Source organism: Triturus cristatus, chromosome 11 (genome assembly GCF_964204655.1).
Source record: "Triturus cristatus chromosome 11, aTriCri1.1, whole genome shotgun sequence".
In the NCBI taxonomy this organism is placed as follows: Eukaryota; Metazoa; Chordata; class Amphibia; order Caudata; family Salamandridae; genus Triturus; species Triturus cristatus.
The window spans coordinates 135,016,833-135,040,485 of NC_140594.1; the positions used below are offsets into that span (position 1 = coordinate 135,016,833).

The 23,653-nt window shown below is 44.0% G+C and overlaps 1 protein-coding gene across 1 annotated transcript in view; it reads left to right on the forward strand.

The window, feature by feature from the left end:
• Nucleotides 1-23,653, forward strand: part of RAB35 (RAB35, member RAS oncogene family) — a 161,184-nt gene that overhangs the window by 39,280 nt on the left and 98,251 nt on the right. The window contains exon 2 of the mRNA XM_085636254.1: nt 21,111-21,161. Within this exon, the coding sequence (XP_085492380.1) occupies nt 21,111-21,161 (51 nt within the window). The remainder of the gene's footprint in view (nt 1-21,110; nt 21,162-23,653) is intronic.

Genomic DNA, 23,653 nt, shown 5'->3' on the forward strand with positions numbered 1-23,653 from the left:
ATAGAGAGGCAAAAACTTCCAGAATCCCATTGAGGCGCGTACACATTCTATTTTCTCCCTATGTTATGCTCTAGGAATAGTGAAGGCGAATGCCATAATTAAATTCCCAAGCATACTCTCTATTTTCCAAGGCAGACCTACCTCAGGGTATGTATCTATTGCCTCCTGTGCCAGTTTCCCAATTCAAACTAGTATCTATTTACCAGTGTTGATGCAAAGTCCAGAGAACTCCCCAAATCTCCTTAGTTCATTTAAAAGGATTGAAACCGCTCGAGATGGACTTCTTAGGTACACCAACACGTCATCCGCATACACGGAGACGACATGTATGGTATCCCCCAAGGGGTTTCCATATCCCTCCATACTACTTCTGAGTGTTGTCGCTAGGGGTTCATCATCGCTGCAAACCGCAGCAGCGACAGGTGGAATCTCTGTCTTGTTCCTCTGGACAAGGTGAATTTGGCAGATACCCCCCCTGAGACTCACTCAGGCCTTCGGATTCCTATATAACAGTTGAACCCATCTGAGAAACCCCTGTCGCATCCTGCCCATATGTATGTCCACTCTACCGAGTTGAAGGCTTGCTCAATATGCAGCATAGCCAGGACACAGTCCTCAGTCTGAATTATCGGGGCATGCCATTTATGTGCAAGTCTTCTCAGATTATGAGTGGTGTTTCTCCTAGGTATAAATCCTGCTTGGTCCGGGTGCACCAGATGAGGCAAGCGGGACAGCAACCTGGTCACTAGAATCCTACTCAGTATCTTTATATCCAGATTCAGGAGTGAGATTGGCCTATAAGAACAGGGCAGCAGGGGATTTTGATCTGTCTTTAAGATCATAGACACTAGCGCTTCCTGCATGGAACCAGGCATGGATTTTCTCTCATGTGCCTCATTATACACCTCTAATAATTTATCAGCCAAGAGTGGTGCAAATCGTTTATAAAATTCGGGAGGGAGACCACTGCCTGGGCATTTAGTAGGTTTAAGGTGTCTGATAGCGGATAATTCTTCTTTAGTCATGGGGGCTGAGAGGGCATCTGCTTCCTCTGTATCCAACTGAGGCAACTCAATATGGTTAAGGTAGTCTTGTATTATTTCTGGGGGTGCATCCAACTTGGTTTGGCAGGGGGTAGCTAGATGGTGTGCCAACATAGCTACAATTGCTCTCTGGGTAGAGACCAAGTCCTTGTTTCTATCTTGCAGTTGCAAAATAGGGGATGTGGTGGATTTGGATTTAATCAATTTCGCTAACAGTGCCCCGGACTTATCTCCTTCCATCTGGAGAGGTTGTCGATATGCTATATAATTGTTTTTCCAGCCTACACTAGGAGCCCATAAGTTCTTCCGTGCTTTCCTCCATTCCTCTAAAGCCTGCCGATCTATATGTAGGGCCACCTCCAAGATACCCAGCCTCTGTTCCTCTACTTAAATGTCCTGATCCAGTAGTTGTCTAACTCCATGGGATATTTTGATGGCTACACCTCGGATCACGACCTTCATGGCCTCCCACTTCATTGCCCTGTTAGACGCGGTACCCCAATTTTTATCAAAATAATGAGGGAGGGCTTGTTTAAGGGTGGCTTCAAACTGGGGATCCTTCAGCGCTTCTGCACGAAGACGCCATAACAGTATCGCCGGTTGCCCCATTCCTGCTTTGATACTCAACAGGATCAGAGCGTGATCCAACAAGTATCTGGGTTAGTATGAGATCCCACCTACCCCGGGGTCAATCCCGAGGATATACATTCAGTCGCTTAGACTATTGCTGTATTTGTAGCAGGGGTTTGACAGGAGAATACTCTTTTCAGAGGGTTGCACATTCGCCACTCGTCTGAGTTGCAGGCTATTTAGGATATCCATTATTACTCTAGTCGTACAAGGTTTAGTGTTCTCTTTGGGTGGGTCCCTGTCTGAATGTGCATGTAGAACACAATTAAAATCACCTAATGAGATTACTTCCGCTCTCAGCAACGGGGTAGCTACTTCCATCATTTTTGTAAAGAAGTCAGGACTGTCCGAATTGGGGGCATAAACATTAATGAGACATATCTTCTGTCCCTCCCACTTCCCTTATATAATCATGTATCGCCCCTCTGGTTCTGTCATATGCTGTTTGTGTTGGAACGGAAGCCACCTATATAAGTATACCCCCTAGCAAACCCGGAGTAGGAAGTGGCATATATCTGACCTCTCCATCGCCTCCAAACACATGGAATTGCATCCCCCATACATGCGTTTCTTGCAGGCATGCGATCGCCACTCTGTAGCGTTTTAAACATTCTAGTCCCCTTCTCGTCTGATAATTTGCCATGCCCCCATACATTCCATGTTATAATTTTCAGCTCTTGTACTCCCATATTTGCAGGCAGTTCCTCCTAACCATCTAAAATTCTGCATTTCTTGTGACTGCTCCCCTTCTCCCACAACTTTTCAATTGTTTCCCGGAATCAGACACTAGGCACTTTAACTTTGACTTATGCATACATCCCCAAACAAACACAACACGGTAACTCCCTTTACCCTCCACCGGGCATTCTTGTAAGTCTCGTCCCCTCCCCCGTATGCTAAGGGATATTGGTTTGCAAGTACGCCCTAATCCACCCTCCTCCCCAACTGCGAATCTCAACTTATTGTTTCTTGAATTAAGCAAGAGGCAGTCTCTTAAAAGTTCTTTAGAGAACACCTATTGAGTGCTGTGCTAATGGCCCAGTCACCGAAGAGGGTGTGAGGTGGGAAACTACCGCTCTCTCCGCGGGAACATTTAGGGGGGAGGGATCCTCCCAAGGACAGCTTAACTTATCAATCATATGAATTTTTTAATCCTAAATGATACCATATTCATGTCGTTTACATATCATTGTCTCTCTCACCTTTTGCATTACTTCTCAAACCCCTCACTTTTTCTGTGGGTCAGTCATCCGTGCCCTGTCGTGCTGTTCATTCAACCGGCTCATCCAACCCCCCCGAGCCAGCAGATTTACAGGGAGAGCGGAGCCAGTGGTCTGGCTCGGATCTTAAAGCCCTTGTGGACGAGCTGAGCCCTGAAAATGTTTGCTATGTAAATCATGCAGCAAACATCATGTGAAATATGATAAAGTAGCTTCAAAGCTTAAGAATGTGAATTTGTTGAACGTTTAACGTTGAAGCTTTGACATTAGTATGACATGTTATAGCACTGCACTGAAAGGTACATATTAAAACTATTTATTTATTCGAGGTTTTATAGAGTGTAAAAATGACCCGTTACGGTATCAGAGCGCCTTACAGGGATAAACATGCTACGTACAGCATTAGGCATAGGCAAAAAAATAAGGAATGGGGATAGGGACTTGAATAGGACAAAGCCAGAGTTCTATACAATAATCAGTGCAGAGCCAAAATCAGCGAGCGACATGTAAGCGATAAAAAGGGAAAACCAGCAATTGTATACGAGGGGACAGAAAACAGAAAAAGGCAGAGGGAACCGGCAGAACATTTGAAGGAGTGAGAGTTGGTACACAGAGTGCCAAGCAATATAGGAGACATTATGCACAGAACCAAAAGTCATGATAAAAGGCAGTATGTGCGATCAAGGAGAGTTATTGGAGGAATTTGCTCATTAGGAGGGTTTTGGCTTCCTTTTTAGGTCTCGCCTGGCGTAGGCTGCGCGCATGCGCAGTCTCGCTGGAGAGATTTCATGTTAACGGGTAATTTCTGTAAGGGGCTTTAAGCCCCGCCCCTCTGTTCCATTGGCTGGCGTCACCGTTTATGGTAAACAGTGGCCAGCCATTGGAACAGAGCTGTGCATGACTTATTTGCTCGGCTTTTTGAGCCGTCCCACTTGGACGGGCTCGCCTGAATTGCGTTAGTTGCAAAAGGTTTGTTATCTTTATTGGGCCATGTGTTTCAAACACATGCCCTCATAAAGACAAGAAACCTTTTAGCAGGCGAGGCCGGCAGAAAAAGCAGAGCAAATACGTCATGCCGAGTAATACCGGGGCTTCTCGTTCTAACTCTTTCCCTCGGCTATGTCTTTCTCTTTTCTCAAGCTCTTTCCCTGCTCGTGTCTCACTCTTTTTTGGTCTTTGCTTCCCCTTTTCCGTGTCTCCCCCCCTCGCTCTTTTATCCGGCTACCTGCGCCAGTCTCTCTGCCGACCCTTTCTTTGTGGCTGTCTGTTGCCATGGCAGCCCGGTGCGGCCATAGCAGCCCGGTGCGGCCATAGCACACGAGGCGGGGAGAGTCAAAGCTTACACCCCCGGACCCTCTCCGCTACACCAGCCCATCATGGTCTGCTGAGGATTCCATTCCACCGCGCGTACAACCTGGTTGGTAAACACACTTCTATCCACAACAATGGTACAGTCCGGTCGGTAACCAGGAAGCGAAACACCGCTCTGCGCGGAGCGCAGTGCGCATGCGTATACCCAACTAGGTTTGTCGCGGCGCCAACTTTAAGGGTGGTGAAAACTTCAGTTGGGGTGAGGAGGCTGCTCTCAAACATCCATACCCAGTGCTTTACGTGAATGAAAACACTGGGAGGTCTCTCAAAGGGGCGTGGCCGATGTAATTAAGGGCGTGAAAGTGCGTTGACACTGAAGATGTTTCACTGAGGCTGCTCTGAGGATTGGCCCCTGCGTCAACAAACCCTCTTGCCTAGTCTTAGGCCGTCTGTAGTAGGGAGGGCCGTGCCCTACCCCATACCCGCATTGTCTCCACACACAAGAGCAAGGATCAGATAGCTGGTGTCACTTAACCTCAAGTCCACTTCACGCCCCTCGGGTAGCTGATTCAGGCGCAGAAGAGGATACCCGGGGCCTTCTTACAGTAATTCCATCTACCAACAAACGGCGCCACACCCAGCAGCCGCGGCTTTACCAGATCCCGGGCCAGCTCTTTCAACCGCCCCTGCCTTGCCCCAGACACCGCCCTGCCTTTCCGCTCTCAAGCCAGACTTCCTGATGTATTCTTGCTGGGAAAGGATTGTAGTTAAAATGAAGCAAATAGCTATAAAAATGCAATAGGTCTCGCCTTTTATTAAGTTAAAGCCATTTGCTTTGCTATACAATACCATTCGCAAAGCAAATGGCTTTAACTTAACCAAAGGCGAGACCTGTTGCATTTTCAATGCTTGTTGAAGATTGAAGGAGAAGGTATTCTTCTGATGGAGGATGGTAGCGAGTTCCAGATTCTTGGAGCAGCCCCAGAGAATGCTCGGTTATAGGTTTTTTCCTTGTGGAAGCGGGGTGGCTGAAGCACAAGGTCTCTGGCGGACCGGGAGTTTGAGTTTCCCAGATACCACACTTTTCTGGGCGGGGTATGCTGGGGAGTTCATGTACAGGGCGTTGTGTGTGATGCAGGCCAGCTTAAGCTGGATTTTGGCCTCGAGAGGAAGCCAGTTCAAGGCCTTCAGATGTGGTGAAATGTAGTCAACTTTTCTTGAGCCAGATAAGAGTCTAGCTGCTGCGTTGAGGCAAGCTTTTAGAGGGTCCGAGGAAGTCTTTGGTAGGCCAGATAGGGTAGAGCAGCTGTATTCAATTCTGGAGATAACTAACACCTGAACTGCGGTTTTTAGGTTGGCAGTTTCCAGGAAGGGTTTTAGTTTTCTCAAGTAGCTCAGACGGAACCTGGCCTTTTTGGCCATCGAGTTGATGTGTTTGCGCATATTCAGGTTGCTGTCCAAGGTTATACCAAAAGATTTGGCAGAATCCACTATGGTCGGTGTGCAGTTGAGTGCTATGATCGAGTTAATCTGTTCCCGGATGTCATTGGAGTTATTAGGGGGCGAGATGAGGATGAACTCCGTTTTTTGGGCATTCAGTTTGAGCTGGTTATTGGTGAGCCATTGAACAGTCAGTTTCAGGGTGTCATTCAGGTGGGTAATCTCCTCCAGATAAGGGATTTTGATGTATATCTGGGTATCATCGGCGTACATGTGGAAGGAGATGTTGGCCATGCGAAGAATTTCAGCAAAGGGTTCAAGGTGAGACTGAAGAGGATAGGGGACAGAGTAGAGCCTTGAGGGACACCGATTGATATCGGTGAGGGAGCAGATAGGTTGCTGTTGACTGAGAATCTCTGGGTGCGGTTCTGGAGGAAGGAGCCAAACCATTTGATGACGGTACCTCCTAGACCCATGCTGTGTTCATGGTGTTCGAGAAGTTTCTCATGGTGACTGTGTTGAATGCCGAAGAGAGGTCCAGAAGGATCAGGAGGCAGGTTTTGCCATGGTCAAGGGCTTGGAGAGCATCATCAATGATGTGAAGAATAGTTGTTTCAGTGCTGTGTCCAGGCCTGAAACCAGATTGGAAATCGTCGAGCAGATTGAAATTAGCGATATGTTGGCTGAGTTGTAGCTGTGCACATTTCCCCAGCACTTTAGCAAGAAGAGGAATATTAGAAATTGGTATGAAGCTGTCTGGAATTGACTGATTCAGAGTGTTTTGTTTTTGATGGGGGTGACTTGCCTGGATTTCAGGGAGTCTGGTATGGACCCTTGAAGAAGGGAAGACTGGATGATTGCAGTCCAAATGGGAGCGATGAGCAGGGAGGTCGTTGCCAAGCAGTTGGCGGGGAGAGGGTCGTTGAAGTGGGTATTTGGTTCTAAGGAGGATAGAATTTTCGAGATGGAATGGTCATCATAAAGTTCAAAGTAGGACCAGTGAGCATTGTTTTTGGGTGTTGCCTGGGCATGAAGAGTGGAGAGATGGGTCCCGGTAAGAGGAGGATGGAAGTTTGAGGTGGCATTAAGTTCGATACACACAGGTTATTAGTGATTTTGTAGTTTCTTTGGATGATTTTGCTAGTTTGTTTGATTGAAATTTGACTATCTTGAAGAGTTTGCGGGGTCTGTTCTAGGCATTTTCCAGTTCTGCTCTGAAAAAATCTATTTTGGATATGAAGATGTTCTTGTTGTTTGTATTTCTGGCCTGGCGGAGAAGTTTAAGGGGTCCGCTGAGCCAGGGGCTTTTGTCTTTGATTTGGGACCTTTTGAGCTTTAGCAGGGCCAGATCATCCAATATGATGGACATAGTCGAGTTGTAGTGCTCTGTGAGGCCATTGACCTTAGATGGATTGGGGGGGGGGGGGCGGGGGGTGTAGGTAATTCTTGCAGTCAGCTTCTCAAGGTCAAGTTTCTTAGTGTCCCTGAGCCAACGTTTCGGTTTCACCGAAATATAGTGCACTAATGGTCTATGTTTAAAAGCTAAGACAAAGACCGTTGTCATTTAAAGCCTATATGTGGCCCAGATTATTATAGAACATTATAGCCTATTAAATCATGCACAATAGGTTTTTGCACAACTGGCATTCTAAACTTACATATTTAAAAGTGCTTTCATACGCAATAATGAAGATAAGTGTTTTGGTGAAATAAAATATTTGCCTAAGATCTCACAATTTAAGCAGGGAAGCCGCAATTTATGCACGATTTTCTGGTTTCTGTTTGTACAAATGGGTATCTGTCTTTACTTGTATCTAGGCTTTGTTTTTATCCTGGTGCATTTTTACACAGCATGTATTCGACCCGAAGGCATTGGAGCGCTCTACAAGAGCACCAGTTACATTACACAAGATCACATTCATTGTCATAGCCATGGTGAGATTAGGTAATTTCCCCAAAATCACAGGATGTTGAGCCGATGCCAAGACTCAAACCCACTTACAAAGTTGGCTGCTGTGTCCCCAACGCTCTGCTCGTTATGGGCTTGAGGTTCCACTAGGACCTCGAACTGAGCAAGAGTCAGGCTTCAGGCTCGAGCCTCAGTTGAGCTTTCAGTGGTTTGCCCACCTCTAATGACCAGCGGCATTTGTAAATCTAAGAATTGCCCCATGGTAGAAATTAATGTATAATTAATTTTTTTTAAATGTAAAAGCAATGAAACATTAAATTAGAAACAAGGCATGGTAGTGTCTGCTTTACGCAACAAAACCTATAAAACAGTTAAACACACCAAACCCCAGCCCATAACAAACAATGAAACAGATCAAATATAAATAGTCCATTAAAACATGCAAATGTTTACCCTACAAAACATAAACTAAACCATTTTGGATCTCAGCAAGTCCGGCATATTAATTATAATTTAGGCACATTTTTAGAGGGCTATTGTTTCTCCGCCCAAGTCCAGGAACGTTACGGTTGTGCCTTTGTTGAAGATCTTAACATGTAAGGTACTGTGGGGTCCTCCAGGGTTACTTGCTTTCAAGTTCTAGTATCCTTTACAATATTTTTTTCTAATACTTTATCTTTCAAAACGAAATGTTGGGGAAGGTGTGCAAAATATGAACTAAAAATCCTTTGGCACAGTCACCAAGTCTACAGACTGTCTTTCACTCACTGCTGGATCCTGGTTTCCACCCCCACATCTCAGTGCCTCAATATCTGCCAGGGGAATATGGATAAAAAGCCTTGATACGTTTTTCGTAGTCTGATCCAGAGGCAAGTCTGGATAATTAGGCTTGCACCCCACTTCATAGGATGGAGCTCTAGGTCTTCTTAATCCAAGTAAAACTTAGTTTACATTCTCCTTTAGGTTCCCCCTAAGATGTTGAAGGGGCCCCATCGTTGTATAGGGTCTGTGCTCTGAGTAAGTCTACGGATAACTCCAAGGTTTCTGGCCCTCCCTTATCCCACTCCTGTAGAAATAATGTATTTCCAATTAAAGCATTTCATTGCAGCTGGATGACTGGCACACGGATGGTAGAGGAAGTTAAAAAAATTGCTTTTATTCTAAGTAACTGGTGGGACACGTCAAATTCCAGTCTTATTTGGATCTCAGCCTGGCTTGGGGTAATTCAGGTAGTAAGTGGAATAGATTACATTGTGCCAGTCAAGTACGCTATCCACTCTACTTGCTAATGCCCCCAGGCATTAAGTGAATGATGGCTACGCTTTTAAGTGCCTTATAGAATGGAAGGTCTTACTTCAGAGATTTAAGAAGAAAAAAATAAACACAATTATTAATGTGATTGATTTATTTTTCAGAATAGAAATGGGTTGCCTGAAGTGACCCTTCTCCTCAGACCACACCCCCCATATCTACAAAGCTCCTGCTATTTCTGTCTGACGTTCTGCTCCTTACAAATTATACAATATTCCTTTTGGACAAATTGGTGGCTAGTTCGTTGAGTTTATTATATTTTCCTTAAGCCACTTTCAAACTTTGCAGAGCAATTTTGGTACGGTCCAGCGGGACCATAACATCTGCGTATAATAAAATGGCTTCCTGCTGCAGGCAGTTTGTGGAGGAAACGCTCGCTATTTCTCAAAAAACCTGCCAATCTTTTTGGGATAAAAGTTGAATAATAGAGGTGCAAGCAGAAGATCTAAGAATTACAAATGAATGATATTGTTCAGTTACACCTAAGGTCCACCTGCATTATAAAGAAGCATGTATACAGTACGTTTTGGTGAAGGTGGTGACAACTGGAAAGATCTAGACACTTTTTAAAATTATTCGATTTCACAATTTTATGTAGTGTATGTTTTGCCTCTCTATGTGTGAGATTATTTTGCTGTTCTGTGGAGCACGTGTTAGCTTTTGGCCCATTTCAAAGCAATAATCCACTTGGCAGCCAGTAAGGACTGTTGGTTGCTTGGTGGAGTGTTCTCCTCTTGGTGAGGTCCAGTCTTTACCAAGAGGGGGTGGGTGGCCCCGGTTCAATCTGCTCTTGAGGGTGACCGGTCTGTTTCACCACCTGTTACTGTGTCGCTAGACCCTATAGTTACCACGGTATCTAGGTCTTATCCCTTCTTTTGAGTGGACACTCGAGCAGTGTTTGGGTTGTTCTGCTGTTGGTTGTGCTGCTGGTTCCAGGGCAGTGAACAGCTAGGTTCTTTGTGGAAGTTAGTTGGATGTGTCTATGTACTCTACAAATGCATGCACCCCAAAAATACACTTGAAAGCATCATAATTCTCTCTGAGCGGAAAACACATACAATGAATGTAATTATTTTCTGTCTCTACAGAAATTCTTTTATAGTTACTCTGAGGTTTCAATTTGCAGTGCATAATGGGTTGGTGCGTATTGAGGCAAGCCTGGCCTACTTACTGATCCTGTTACATGCTAATCTGTGCTTCCCCAACCTTGTTGCAATTTGAGCCATTTTTCTTTTGTTGTGGAAGTTTTGCTGTAATTCGAGTCCTTTTTTTTTTTTTTTCTCCCTACACCTTGACGATACAGCAGTTTCTTGTAGCCGTCCAGTGCCGACCGAGTCTGAGCCTGGAGTAGACATTAGATCTTTCTTACTGTAGGTCGTAACAATCAGTTGTTGGTTCAGTTTCTTCTCTCAGCTTACCTCAGCCCCAGCTTCCCGTGCCCACTTACTTTGTTGGGCAGCACTGTCGTCCCTTGCTGTCCTCACCTCTTGCTGGCTTTTTAAAGGTTGTTTTATTTTAAGTATGTTGTCCCCTCTCTAGTTACTCCTACGCTCCCTTATCACTGATGTGCAGCGCATTTAGTTCCTCCACCCCAGCCACTCTTATTTTTTCACTTTTTGAAAGGTCCTGGAACCTGCAATTTTCTGCCTGGTTTCTTCGCTCTGTAATGTCGCTTCATTAAGGTTTTACTTTATAGTTTTGATTTACTGCGCCAAGATTGTCATCTGCGCTCTCATATTGGTAATTATAAAAAAAATAAAAAACTACATGGTACCTCAACATGAGACTCGCCATACATAGCTCACGACGCATAGGTGCACAAGTGTGATGATACATGTTCACTAATGCACCAAACTCTTTTTGTGTATTTATTTTTTGGCCAGTACTAAATAGCAATAGTTTCTGCCATAGGAAATGAACATTAATGAAGACAATAGAACACCACTTTTAAAAAAAAATATTTTTGTTTTAAAGGTTTTTAATAGGAGACATTAATTGGCTTTGCCAGTGCATGTTTCACCTTTGGGATTTGTACATGCGTTTAAATACACCTTAGAGATTTTATGTTTTCTTTATCTGGGCCAACACTGGTTAGCAGTCCTTTGGGGCGTGTTAACTACCTGTTCTGAGGTGCTTTTTGGATATACTTGGAACAGTACAATTCCAGAACAAAAAAAAAAACTTTATGCAATTTCTGAATTTGTTTTTCACTTCCTCCAACAAGGAACCAGGACCCCAGTTTTCAGGTCCCGGCATAGTGACCGCTTTAGCTGGTTTGCCAGCCTCGTGTAATAAACTTTGGCAAAGCCAAGAGGCCTGGGTTGTTATACGTGTGTGTGCTCTTTGTTGCAATAACTGTTTGTGGCGGTATGAATGTGAGGCAGTGATGGTGTGAAACCACCACTTAAGGCTAAGAATTGGCGAGGGAAGGGGCAAGCAAATAAAAAAAAGACAGAGGGTTTTGCAGATGAATATTCAAAATGTTCCTATTATTGCTGTTTGATTTGCTCACCAACCTATTGTGTTTGCAAGAAAGAGTGTGTGCCTGTAGTTTGAGAGTCTAAGTCTGTGGATGGTGAATGTCGGGGGCAGACTGTGCTTAAAAACTGCTGGGAAGAGCAACATATAAAGGATTAGGTGGAAAAGGGGCATCATAACACTGGCCGAGAGAAGAAATCAAAACATTCTAATGAATTCTTGTCTACTGGCTAAATCCACAATTACCCAAACTAAATGGCCAACACACCGAACGAAGGAAATGCATTTTGTTAGGAGCGCATCTCTAAAGCATTATTTGTTTGTCATCTACTAATGAGATTAGGAAAAAGAGTAACTGGAATTCGACAAAGCTAGCACATAAGGGATGAGTGCAGGGTTCGCAAGAGAGTGGTGAGTACTCGAGAGACTGTGTTAGTGAGAGCAAGATAGAGAGGTGGAGTTTGAGGGAGAAGTGATGTACCATGGGGTGGATGCACTTGCATGGAAGTACAGAGCTAGCGCATGGTGATATGAGTCTCAGGAAGGTGGATCATCCGGTAACATAAGGTGAATTAATTGATTGAGAAAGGTGTCCCATTCCTGGTTTTTGGGGCTTTTGCGAAGATTTCACACTTCTTCATAGCAAAGGGCTGTCCCCTCGGCCGTCCCTATTTGCGTACTGCGCCTTGCCAAGCTGCCAGTTGGTGCACGTGTTTTGCCTTCCATTGTAGTGTAAGTGTCCTCTTGGAGAGTAGCAAGGCCAACCCAGCAAAGCGAATGCGCACAGTGTTTTTTCCTTCTTTTGAATATGGGTATTGCGCAAGCCTCCCAAGTGGTTATGTCTGCAAGTTCAGTGACTTCGTGCAGCGCAGAACAACACTCCAGTAAGTGGCAAGGGCAGGACCACACTGAAAGCTTTTTTTAATTGATCACATAAGGTCTGGCGACAACTGTGCTGTCAAGTCACCCCTACAAAGGGTTATTAAGAAACTATTTCCTTTGTAACTTTCAAAGGTCTTGCAATTGCAGTCTTCTAGCTACAGTAGGACTAGCAGTACCTATCTTAATTCAAAGTAGAGAGTACGACTCATGAGGCTAGACTGCTTGAAATTCTTGAGTTACAATTCCACCTACCTCTAAAAGGCTCCAAGGTGACTGGGAGCCAGCCACCTGTGACAGGTGAAAATGTAGACTGTTGTTTATCTTTATATGGCAACCTCTCAAAGATGGCTGCTGTTGTCTGATTGATATGACTGTTGATGACCAGGTGTGATGGGGTGGCCATCTTCGAGTAAACACCAAAGCCGGGTTTTGAATGTCAGAATTCATTGAGAGGCACTCTCCACGAGCTCTAGTTAGTTGCAGTAAAGAAAAATGTCGTGCGTCATGATTGTAAGGTTGCTTTTTATGTTTTTATTTTTAAAATCCTGCACAGAATGATAAGAGGACATGGCCGTCTCGCACAGTGGCCTCCTGTCTCCGCACTTTTCATTGCTTGTCTGTCCTGCTGCCTGCCAGTTTTGATCACAGAAGCAAATTTAAAGTCCAAATGTTTGTTATGGCCCATGGCCTGAAAGAATGGGACAGTTAATCCTTCAAACCAATCGGGGAAAGTCAATGGCACATAGAGGAGGGACCGCTATGCCCTGTTTCTCAGCGCTCAACACTTCAACACATTGCAGGCAGAATTTAAAAAGGGCAAAATGCTGTCAGTCACTCTGCCTCATGATGACGACCACCAGTGTGTTTCCTTGTTGTTGGGCATAAAATGTAAATGATGAAGTGGCGGAAGCAGTCTTGACTCACTGCTCAATCTGTATGCTGTACTGATGCTGCCCTATCGTATGATCCAAAATGTGAATGATCTGAATATGGATGTAGCTAAAATATGAAGTAAATAACCACAAAAAATACTCCTTGCTTGGGACTGTAGCTGCAGTAGAGACACAATAGTAGCTCTCAGAAACAGACAGAGGTTCTGCTATTTGTAGGATGGCATACTCCATCATTGGGCCTCTACTGGCACCAGTCCAAGAGATTCAGTTGTGAGCTACTACCCTTGTACAGGGGCGCTCATGAGGATATATCAAGGGTGGCAGGTTGGGGGCATCCTGAAGAGCAGTAGTGTGTATTGTATGATGGAGTCGTGCTGCAAAGGGGTATAGGTTAAAACTCCCTATTGGTTGAATAAGCAAAATGTATTATATCCCCCCATATAAGATTAGAAGGAGGTGGGAATCAGTGCAACCAGCACAGAGGTTGACATACTACTTACCAGTCGGCACCCTCAAACTAGGTGTATGGGCATTCATCAGGACCATTCTCTGCTTTTAAAATTCATCAAACGGTGGATTAAAAATTATAAAATGAGTGAATTTGCAACTAGAGGTAAGGTTTGTAGATCCACATGGTTGAGGACCTGTAGTGGGAAACAGCAACATATATTGGTCAAATTACAGTTTGGGGTGTGAAGATTATTGTGATAAAACACTCAGTAGAACAGCGCATGTGGGCACCGCATGTTTATCAATTCATTGGTAAAATCACACATTCTTAACCTTCATTGTTAGATCTAGTATCTCCTCTCTAGGGATAGACCGGGGACAGATTCCCTGTACTTTGAGACAGAAAATATGTATTTTCTGTGATGGTACAAGAGTGGAAAACCTTGAGACGGGGTCAATTGCACATTAGCATCTGTAATCAATGTATTTGAAAAAGACTCCTCTGTACCCAAGTTTGGTATTGTCGTATGTTGAATCGGGGGTTAATCAATATTGAGCTGTTTGCAGGTCTTACTTCTACAGTTAATACAGTGTGGTAGGAAGTGTTTAAGGAAAAGCTACCCCAATATGAAATTATGGGATTGTTCTCTGAGGGTGGAGTGGAATGTTTTTTCCTCTTTCACAGCTTACCTTCAGTACCTGTTTCCCCACCATGTATGCTTTTCATATGGTAGAGGAGACGCCAGACAGGAACCAGGAATAATTGTAAATAGGAGGCAATCAGCATGTCCGTACATGTCATGACGAAAATCAAGGTATGGGGGAAATGGAGTCTGCAATCTGTGTAATGTCTTTGTAAGCTTGTTGATCATTATAATGGTGAAAGTCTACACTGTGGAGCGTGATCACTCTCATGATAATGGTTTAAAAACCGTGAATGGTTGAAATACATTTATGTGATCGCCATCATTTGTTATAAAGTGCCAGGATCATGTATATTTGTATAAATGCTGGAACTGAACATAATCACAAGCTTATCAGTAAGCATCATGTATATCACCACTCAATGGATCTGTGAGCTATGGAATTGTATCCTTTAATCCAGAGACATCAGTGTGTAAACTCTGTATCCAATGTTGTACCCTCATTAAAAGGAAGTTAGGTTTGTCATTTCTGAAATTCCACCTACCTCCCAGGAACCTGCGCTCGCTTACCTCGTCCTCACACAGATACCGCACATTCGCTGCTGCCACACGAGTGGGCACTTCTCCCACCTTGCCGCCAAGTCCTAGAACACCCTTCCACTTCCCCTCCACCTCCGTACTTCACCCTGGTTGACTCACTTCAGGAAGGGACTCCAGACCTGGCTCTTTGACTAAAACCCGCAGCACAGCACATGGATACCCTCTGAGGTGATACCTTGCGCTATATAAGAATCTCTTGATCGATCGATTGATTCCGGTGGCCATTAAAGTTTTGTTTATCAATTTTGGTCCATCTAGGGTCGTCTTTTGAGTGTCCCTGCTTAATAAAGTGTTAGCCATTTTTATTGTAAGGCATTTACACCTTATGAGGCTCCTGTGTTCTGTAATCCAAATTTGATTTTATTCTTGTAGTCAAGCTGACATGGAAAGTGATCTTGTAGATTACACACTCCCTATTGCAGTTGGATAGGCAGTATGATTTCCAGGGAATTATGAGGCCCTTATCTGTCTGAGTACTATATTCATTGAGGTTACATATTGCACAAGTGTACCCTTGTAACTACAAGGGTACTGTTCTATCACTTTGGATAAGTCCCAGAGAGCGTTTAGGTAGCTGTCATTTACTTTTTAGGGCATATATGCACCAAGATGTCCAAGTTGTGGCTTTGTCTAAAAGTGAATCGTGGATTAGCTAAAGATAATGTGCCAATGTTGAGAATGTTTTCTTTAAGTTGTTGTAGAAACTTAAATATATACTCACCACACAGTAGTCTTTCCACAGGATGTTTGGGATAATTTTCCAAACGGGGTTGATGACTAGTATTTTTTGCTCTTTTCTTGGAATCCTTTATTAGTCACATGATATAAGGAACATCCTTGAAATTGGTTACTTAGGGTCTCATCTAAGGGTGGGCGAGAACTTTAATTCCGCAGATAGAACCTCAGTCTGTTTTTTGGTGATTATATATGGAGGACTTGATTCCATCCTTTTTCTCTCTATTGTAATTCGATAGAAAATGTTGTAGTCCTCTGGTACCAACAAAGAATAGGTGCAGTCTGGCATAGACATGCGCACAGAAGCCAAAAGGTTAGTTTATGAAAGTGAGGAATGTCTGACTAAATGTAAGGAAGTGGGGGATAGATGGAGGTCACTTTACAACCTTAACGAAGAAGAACAAGGACATACCGAAGGAGATCAAAAGGATTGAAGCAACTTGGCCTTATGAGACACATTAGTTCAACTTGGGGAATAAAATTGCAAGTTGTCAACCCAGTCTAAACACCATATTAACGATATGCCTAATTGCTGTCACCAAGGGTTTGTTAAATAATGTTTTTGATTTGCATAATAAAAAAAAGCAGTAAACATTAAAAGAAAATATGAATTGTATAGTAAACCAGCAATGTCTGAAAGCGGCTGACCCAGAGTCCCTGTTTGCTTCTTGTTAACATAAGACTGGTGTGACAGAGCCCAGACTTAGAAACAAATCTAAAAATGAATAATAAAAATGTATTCATCCATAAATAGGAGCAATTTGGGTCTACTTTTTTGAACCATTGGTTTGTTCAGATGTCATTCACATTTTAATTCTGCCTCTAGAGCCTTCAGCGTTGGACTGTGGGTCCAACTATTGGTCCTACTTCAGCCTTTGGCTCGCTTGCACTGTGACTGACAGCATTCAGCCTTATGCAGGTAGACATCTACATTAAAAAGAAGTGTGCTTCAGTTCCTGGGCTGCTGGGCCAGTACTTTACTTGCCATGCTATTTTCTTTCCTGTTCTTTTACCTTTTTATTGTATTTCTTTAGTTCTGATATGCTTAAACGGTCGTCCGGTTACTATAATTCAAAGCCAATAATATATTTTCTTTACACCAGTAACTAACCTATATTTCGTGTGAGAGGTAATGACTAGAAAATATTTATATTGCTATTCTAAGTACACCTACCTTCTAGGAAGCATGTATGCTCTTCTGTTTATTCATTTTATAGTGTGTGCCATACCCGAGGGCGACTGAGCGCTCTACATCTGTATTTGATAATAGGTTCAAGGGTGTTAGCAAACAGTAGGGAGTGCACGTCAGACTGTTGAATCTGATAACACGATGAGTATAGGTTGGGATTAAGTGAAGGAAACGCATAAAGCAGCTCACAAGGAAACAATACAGCTCCATATCTTGGATATTAGTGACTTTTTAAAAAACCTTTTTGATTGGCTGAATCCCCCTTGCGCTGATGAGACCCGTAGATGTTTTGGCCATTTAATTTTAAAGCATTGTCATCCATTATAGAATTTGATATTGGTGACTATTGTTCCGTTAGAACAAATAGAGATTCTACCTTTTATAATGTATCCATTTTTAAAAAAAATTCTGGTTGCTTTGTCTGTGTTTGTGATCTCGCCATCCACCGTGCAATGCACAGCACTGTCAGTACTGTCTACTCTTATATTTGCACCTACTTTTTAAATAAGGTATTTTGGTACATCCTTAAAGTCTTTTTCTTCATACATGTTAGGCTTGTTAGTTGATTCAGTGAATGAAATAACATCTCTTGCAATCGTCCTAACCAATTGCCAGAGATGTGTACATGTGGAATTGGTATTCTACCTAGTTTCAATTTTAAAATAATTACTTGCGCACTACAGTTAGCATTTTTTTAAATTGTAATAACAAAGTACGGAATGGCAAACCCAATTGATCTTGCCTTTCGGTTATGTTAACCTGACGTTTTGACTCCACCACTGTTGCGAAACTGCAGCCGGGCACGGGAAGAGGAGATAATATTGCAGGGGAAGGAGTAATAGATTTTTTTTTGGGGGGGGGGGGGCATTTGAAAAATAGAATTCAAAAAAACGCTGTGGAGAGTAATAGAGGAAGCAGTGAATGAGCTGGGGGAGGGAGCAACACAGCGAAGCAAGAAAAACAAAATTCCTATGGAGTGCTGGAGGAAAACAAAAAAGTTGTTGCCTGAATGTAAGCAGTGAAAGGAGTCAGGTTGTCAATAAAAAGCTATACTTGAGGGGAGTTAAGGACTCAAGAAGAATAGAACCTGTGAATAAGAAGCAAGCACATGAGAGTGACTAGAAAGCCAGCAAGTGGTAAGCAGTGGTTTGACCTAAAGCCCCCTTAAAATATTGGTGTGGTGCACAAAAGGTCTTCAACAGCAGGCGATTGTGTCTGAAGGTGGGACCTAAAAACAATTAACCTTTGCACCAGCGTGCTAATGCCAGACCTATTGTCTTTGACAGCTTTTGTTTACTTTTAAGCAAGGCAGGGCTAAAAAAAACTGTTGGAGTGGTAAATTTAAAGGTCAATAAAAGTAAGTTGCTAGATCCATCCCTAATCTTCCCTTTGCCAAAGGAGCCTTTCCATTACTTGGCAACGATGGCAAAGCCGCCTCCTGCTCTCACAATGGTGTGCTGATCCAAGTAACACAATGTTGGTTTGCCAGCTTTGACCAGGAGGCACGAGTTATCGTTGACTGCAGTTGTAGTTGTCCGTGTGTAGTAATTTCAATGATCATTAAGTATCCAGTTGGAAATGAAGTGAAGACTGAATGCTTCGGGAGTGGATCTCACTGGAACTCTGCCCAAGAATGGCTTGACAACGCAGCTGCCTACAGACAATTATTTGACCATTACTAGATAGGGGCTTCGGCACCGCCCACATTTTGGGAACCAGGAGTACAGAAGTTGTGTGCACAGAAGGTTCTGTTCTGTTGCAGCTGCTGTGTGTAGGTCTTGCACTCCTTCAGTATATGTTGTGTTGTGCCAGGGAAGCGTCCTCTGCTGCTGCCCGTGTCATTGCAGTACAGCCATATATACAAAAGCCATAACTATTGGCATTATCAATGCCGCGTGTAGGATGGGAGTGAAATGAAGGGCCTAATAAAGGAGAGAAGACTGCCTACACGTAGAACAGCTGTGCTATACTAGTTATTTACATTAGCCTTGTGCAGAGCACTAATCTCAGTTCTTTCATTTTAGTTTAAAAATTCTCTGGGAACTTAAACATTTTTTCTCACGTGTGTTATATCATTTAAATGGTCTGGGTGCCTGGACAGACCTAATAGTCTCATAGAAGAATTGTATGGCAATACCTCGAGTTGCCATTTGCTGTTTGAGGCGTGCAGGGTGATTTGGCTTGTTTGTTATGTTCCTTCAGGCTATGTGGATCTGTGAGTGAAGTATATTCATTTCCCAGATTTTTTTCTCACTGAAGTCTTCAGTATCAATTTGCCCTGCTGTTGAAAAAACACGCCTTTCAGTTAATGTGTCAAAGTTTCATAGCCACAGGAGATATGCAGTTATGTTGAAACTTTACACCTTCTAGATACTGTAATCAATAACAAACCTTGCTGCCAAAGCAACCGAGAAAGAGCAGTCTCAAAGATCCCTCATTCGGTCGGTTTATTGAATTGTTTGTGGCCAGATCGAAGTTACTCTTGATACTCCCAAGAAAACAGGCCAGGGGACATTGGAGCTCTAGTCCTCTCTGCTGCTGCAGCGCTATGGTTAATACGAAGTTCTAATGCAAGTTGGGTGAAAGTGTTAAACTAAAGTCTGTATGGCTTTCAGAGATGATTAAGGAAATCCAGCCGAGACTCCCCGGGTCTTCATTGGATTAAGTAGCCCTCGCATTCTGCTTATGCACTGAAGCAATTGAGAAAGTTGCACTTTTCCTTGGAAGCTGTGAGTTATCTGTACATGTCTGAAGCATCTGACCTCAGTAATGCTTCATACCCATCTGCCTTTTGTAATAATGTTTTCATTGCAGACCAGGGTGCCAGGTGTATGATGTGTTATGGTTCAGGTATAGTGATGTGGGCCATCTCCAGTGCTATATGGCATAATATGCCTGTTGTGTGGTCATGATTCTGGGGACATTAGTGCACAAATGTCCATTGGAAACTAAAGGCCATATGTATAAAATGTTTTTGGGGGTCGTAAATAGCCCTATTCACAGTATCTAGCCGTTTCTGACAGCAAACATTATTTTTCATGTGTTGAAAACATAAATTGCGATTCGGTAACTTATTATCGAATCGCAATTTGAGTTTTATCGATTTTGTATTTGGAAGGGGCATGTTTAGGGCCTCCCTTCTAAATACCGAATTTTAGTGGCATGCATAAATGTTTTGCGACCTAATTATGGTTGCAAAATATTCATTTATTTACCTACACTTTAAGGGTGGTGGTAACCATAAGCAAAAGAGAAGCGGCCCCTTCCCCTTTGTGAATGTTGGAAAAAATATTTTAAGAGCAAGCAGTGGTCCAAGGGAAAACTGCCTACTCGTAAAAAATAAAAAGACATTTTATATTTTTAAACGCATCCTAAGTAAAAAGGACTGGATTTCGGAAAAAAAGGTTGCTTTATTAAAAAGCTATCACCGACATGGTGGTCTGCTGACCCGAGCAGGCCACTGTCCCTGTGATGACTGCAATTCCTGATGGGTCACTAACTGCGACCTACCGCTTTAATATTCTATTTGCAACCCCATTAGGAATCGCTAAATGAAACTCAGTGAGTTGCATTCATTAGAAATAGTGATTTCCTATTTGCAATACGGAAAAAGATGCAGTTAGGCACTCGCTATTACTTAAATGTGTACATATGGCCCTAAATTATTACCTATTCTGTGCTGTACCCTCCCATTGTACTTGGGTTGATGATTTGGGGATTGCTGGGTAATTTGGATATTCACTGTTACAGCTTCGATAGGTGAGTGGTAATATAAATATACTTATTAAATACCTCAGGGAAACATCCCCTGAAATCTTCATTGCTAATAGACCTGTCCATGCTAAGGTTTCCAATACTTAATCAAATAGCTTGGTATATCTAAAGATAGCCAGCATGCAGATATTGTCAGTTTTTGGTGCCTTTGTACAACTGAATAGTACTGTAATGAATGATGCGTGGAGTTGACTCATCACCGTGGAAATATGTTCCCATACATCAACAATTTCTGTGAATTGTAGTGTTAATGAGCTTAAACTGAAAACATTTCTCTAGTGCTTCTGATGACATTGCATTTTTTTATTTTTATTAAATCGAAGCCCAGCCCTCAAAGTGGCGTCCTAGAGACCAATAACCACCCAGTTTCCCTGCGTAATAGAGGGGGGATGGGATGGTGGTGATGATGCAAAGGGTGCTTTTTTCCATTGGACATAAGGATGAATGTCAATAAATTAAGGGCTGTTTCGGCAGGAGGCAGGCCATATATTGGTCATCATCTAGTCTTGTCCTGGGGTGTGTTAGTGGTTGTGAATTGGCTGACCACTCTTGGGAAAGTACTTTCTTGTCCATGGTTTCATTCTTTTCTCTCTCTCTGCAGGTGTGGGGAAGAGCAGCTTGCTACTGCGCTTCGCTGACAATACGTTTTCAGGTGAGTTCTCATAAAAACTGCAGTTCCTGCCCCTTCCAGAATTGAAAAATTGAAGACCAAGTTAAAACAGACTTAACATTGATGCTGAAGTCGTTGGAAGGATATTTAATCATTTTCACTGACGTTTGTCAAATCTGGTGTGCACATGTTTTATATATGGACCTTTTCATTGGTCAGTTCAAGTCTTTGTTTTTTTTTTTAGAGGAAATTGTGTGTTGTCAGACACCCTATTATCACTGATGGTGGTCATAGTGAATGTTGGGAGTTTCAACTGTTCCTTTTTAGGTCGAGGACCGTCCGGTCTGCCGAAGGCAGAACCGGAAGTCGGAGAATTAATGTTTTGGAGAAGAGGGGCTTGCACCCGCCCCTCTTCTCCATTGGCTGGCCTCTTGAATGCTGGCCAGCCATTGGAGAAGAGCTTCCGTCACTCCGGACAGGCCCCGTCCTTTTCGAATTCGGGGGCGTGTTTTTTGCAACTTTTCTGATTATCTCCTCCAGCCAATGGCAAGAGGAGAACACGCCCCCGAATCCGAAAGCGCCGCTGCCTTTCTCCGAGGCATTTCTGCCTCGCCTCGGAGAAACATGGTTGCAAAGTCGGCGGGGTCCTGGGGTCGGTGTCAGCCATGCCATCCTGACACTCTTACGAATTCGGGAAATGTAAATACAAAAGGCTGTTATAGTGCAAAGGGCCAGGCTTCAACACAGCAGGGCACAGGATCAGCTCGTCTGTGTGCACAACTTATGTCTGCTCTGTGTATGGAAAAGAAAAATAATTCCGACCATATATTCTGCAGGAAGAGAAAATAACATTCATTTTTTTTTTATGTTGTTAGCTTTTTAATGCAACTCTCCGTGTCCTCCTTCCCCACCGGGTCAATTTTTTATTTTATTTTATTCTTAACGACCATATTTTGGCCTCTAAAGAAATGCCTTTGGCATGTGCCCATCTAATCGACATACCCCTCCCGTCTACCGTCTGGAATAATTAAGCTTTTCATTCCGGATGACGTCACTGTTAAGCCTCACAAAGGTGACATGGAAACCTGACACCCCCTCGGAATGGACATGGAAATGCACCTAGAAGCTGACTAGCACAAAACCCATGTAGATGAGTGCGTGGCTTATTAAGAATCAAACATTTTGACGGGGCAGATAATTTCAGCAGCCACACTATGAACTAAAGCCGGTAACGTAAGAAGATTTCGGGGGTGCTAGAAGGGAACCCTCGTACCTGCGCACGGCTCATCTTCCTGGCTGCCCCGCGTTCGTGCCCACTGCTCTGCTGCAGTGCCGGCAGTGAGGGAAGGGAGCGGACGTTTCCACCTCAGGCGGGCAGAGGTGGGGCTGGAGCGGTGCATCAGCCTCACGCGCAGAGTGCCCTCCCTGCACAGCACGCCGTGGGAGGCTGGCCTTGTGCCAGCCGGCGCACCCCCCCCCCCAGCCCACGAGTGAATGCCATCCCCCTAGGGCGCGCTCCTGCACGCTGCCGCCTGGCGCTCACGTTTCAAACATTTTGACGGGGCAGATAATTTCAGCAGCCACACTATGAACTAAAGCCGGTAACGTAAAAAGATTTCGGGGGTGCTAGAAGGGAACCCTTGTACCTGTGCACGGCTCATCTTCCTGGCTGCCCCGCGTTCGTGCCCACTGCTCTGCTGCAGTGCCGGCAGTGAGGGAAGGGAGCGGACGTTTCCACCTCAGGCGGGCAGAGGTGGGGCTGGAGCGGTGCATCAGCCTCACGCGCAGAGTGCCCTCCCTGCACAGCACGCCGTGGGAGGCTGGCCTTGTGCCAGCCGGCGCACCCCCCCCCCAGCCCACGAGTGAATGCCATCCCCCTAGGGCGCGCTCCTGCACGCTGCCGCCTGGCGCTCACATTTCACCACTGACACTGCAGCGCATGATAGCAAGAAATACGAGCGTTTCCTCAATGGGGCACAAGGCAAGCAGTATTAGGGCTAAAGTTACTACAGACTGGTTGGAAAGTATGCCACTAACTCCCTTTTCTAGACCTGCATTAAGTGGCATATTCACAAGCGGTTGCGCCACGGCGCCACAGTAACTTATTCGGGCGCCCCGATGGCGCAATGCCCTTCTCCATATTTGCAAGGTGCTAGGCACTTTACGTGGCTAAACCATGCCTTGTCAATATCGTAGCCTTTCATGCAGTTTTCTGAACCAAAGGGGCGTGCAATGGGGGTTGCTTCTGCATGGATTACATCCATTGCTATTTGACGCTGCCCCTGATTTACAACGAATGGTAAATCAGAGGCAGCGCCGAAAACTAACGCCAATGACAGGGTGGCATTAGAATGGCGCAACAAGGAGAAACTCGTTTTTTTTTGTTGGTCTTTCTACGTATGCTGCATTATGCAGCACCCACAGAAGCAAAGCACAGTTACAGATTGTTTATGTGCAGGAATGTGTTCCTTCCTGCACATAAACAAAGCACCCTTGCACCATGGTACAATGGGGCCTGCGCTGGTGCTAGGCAA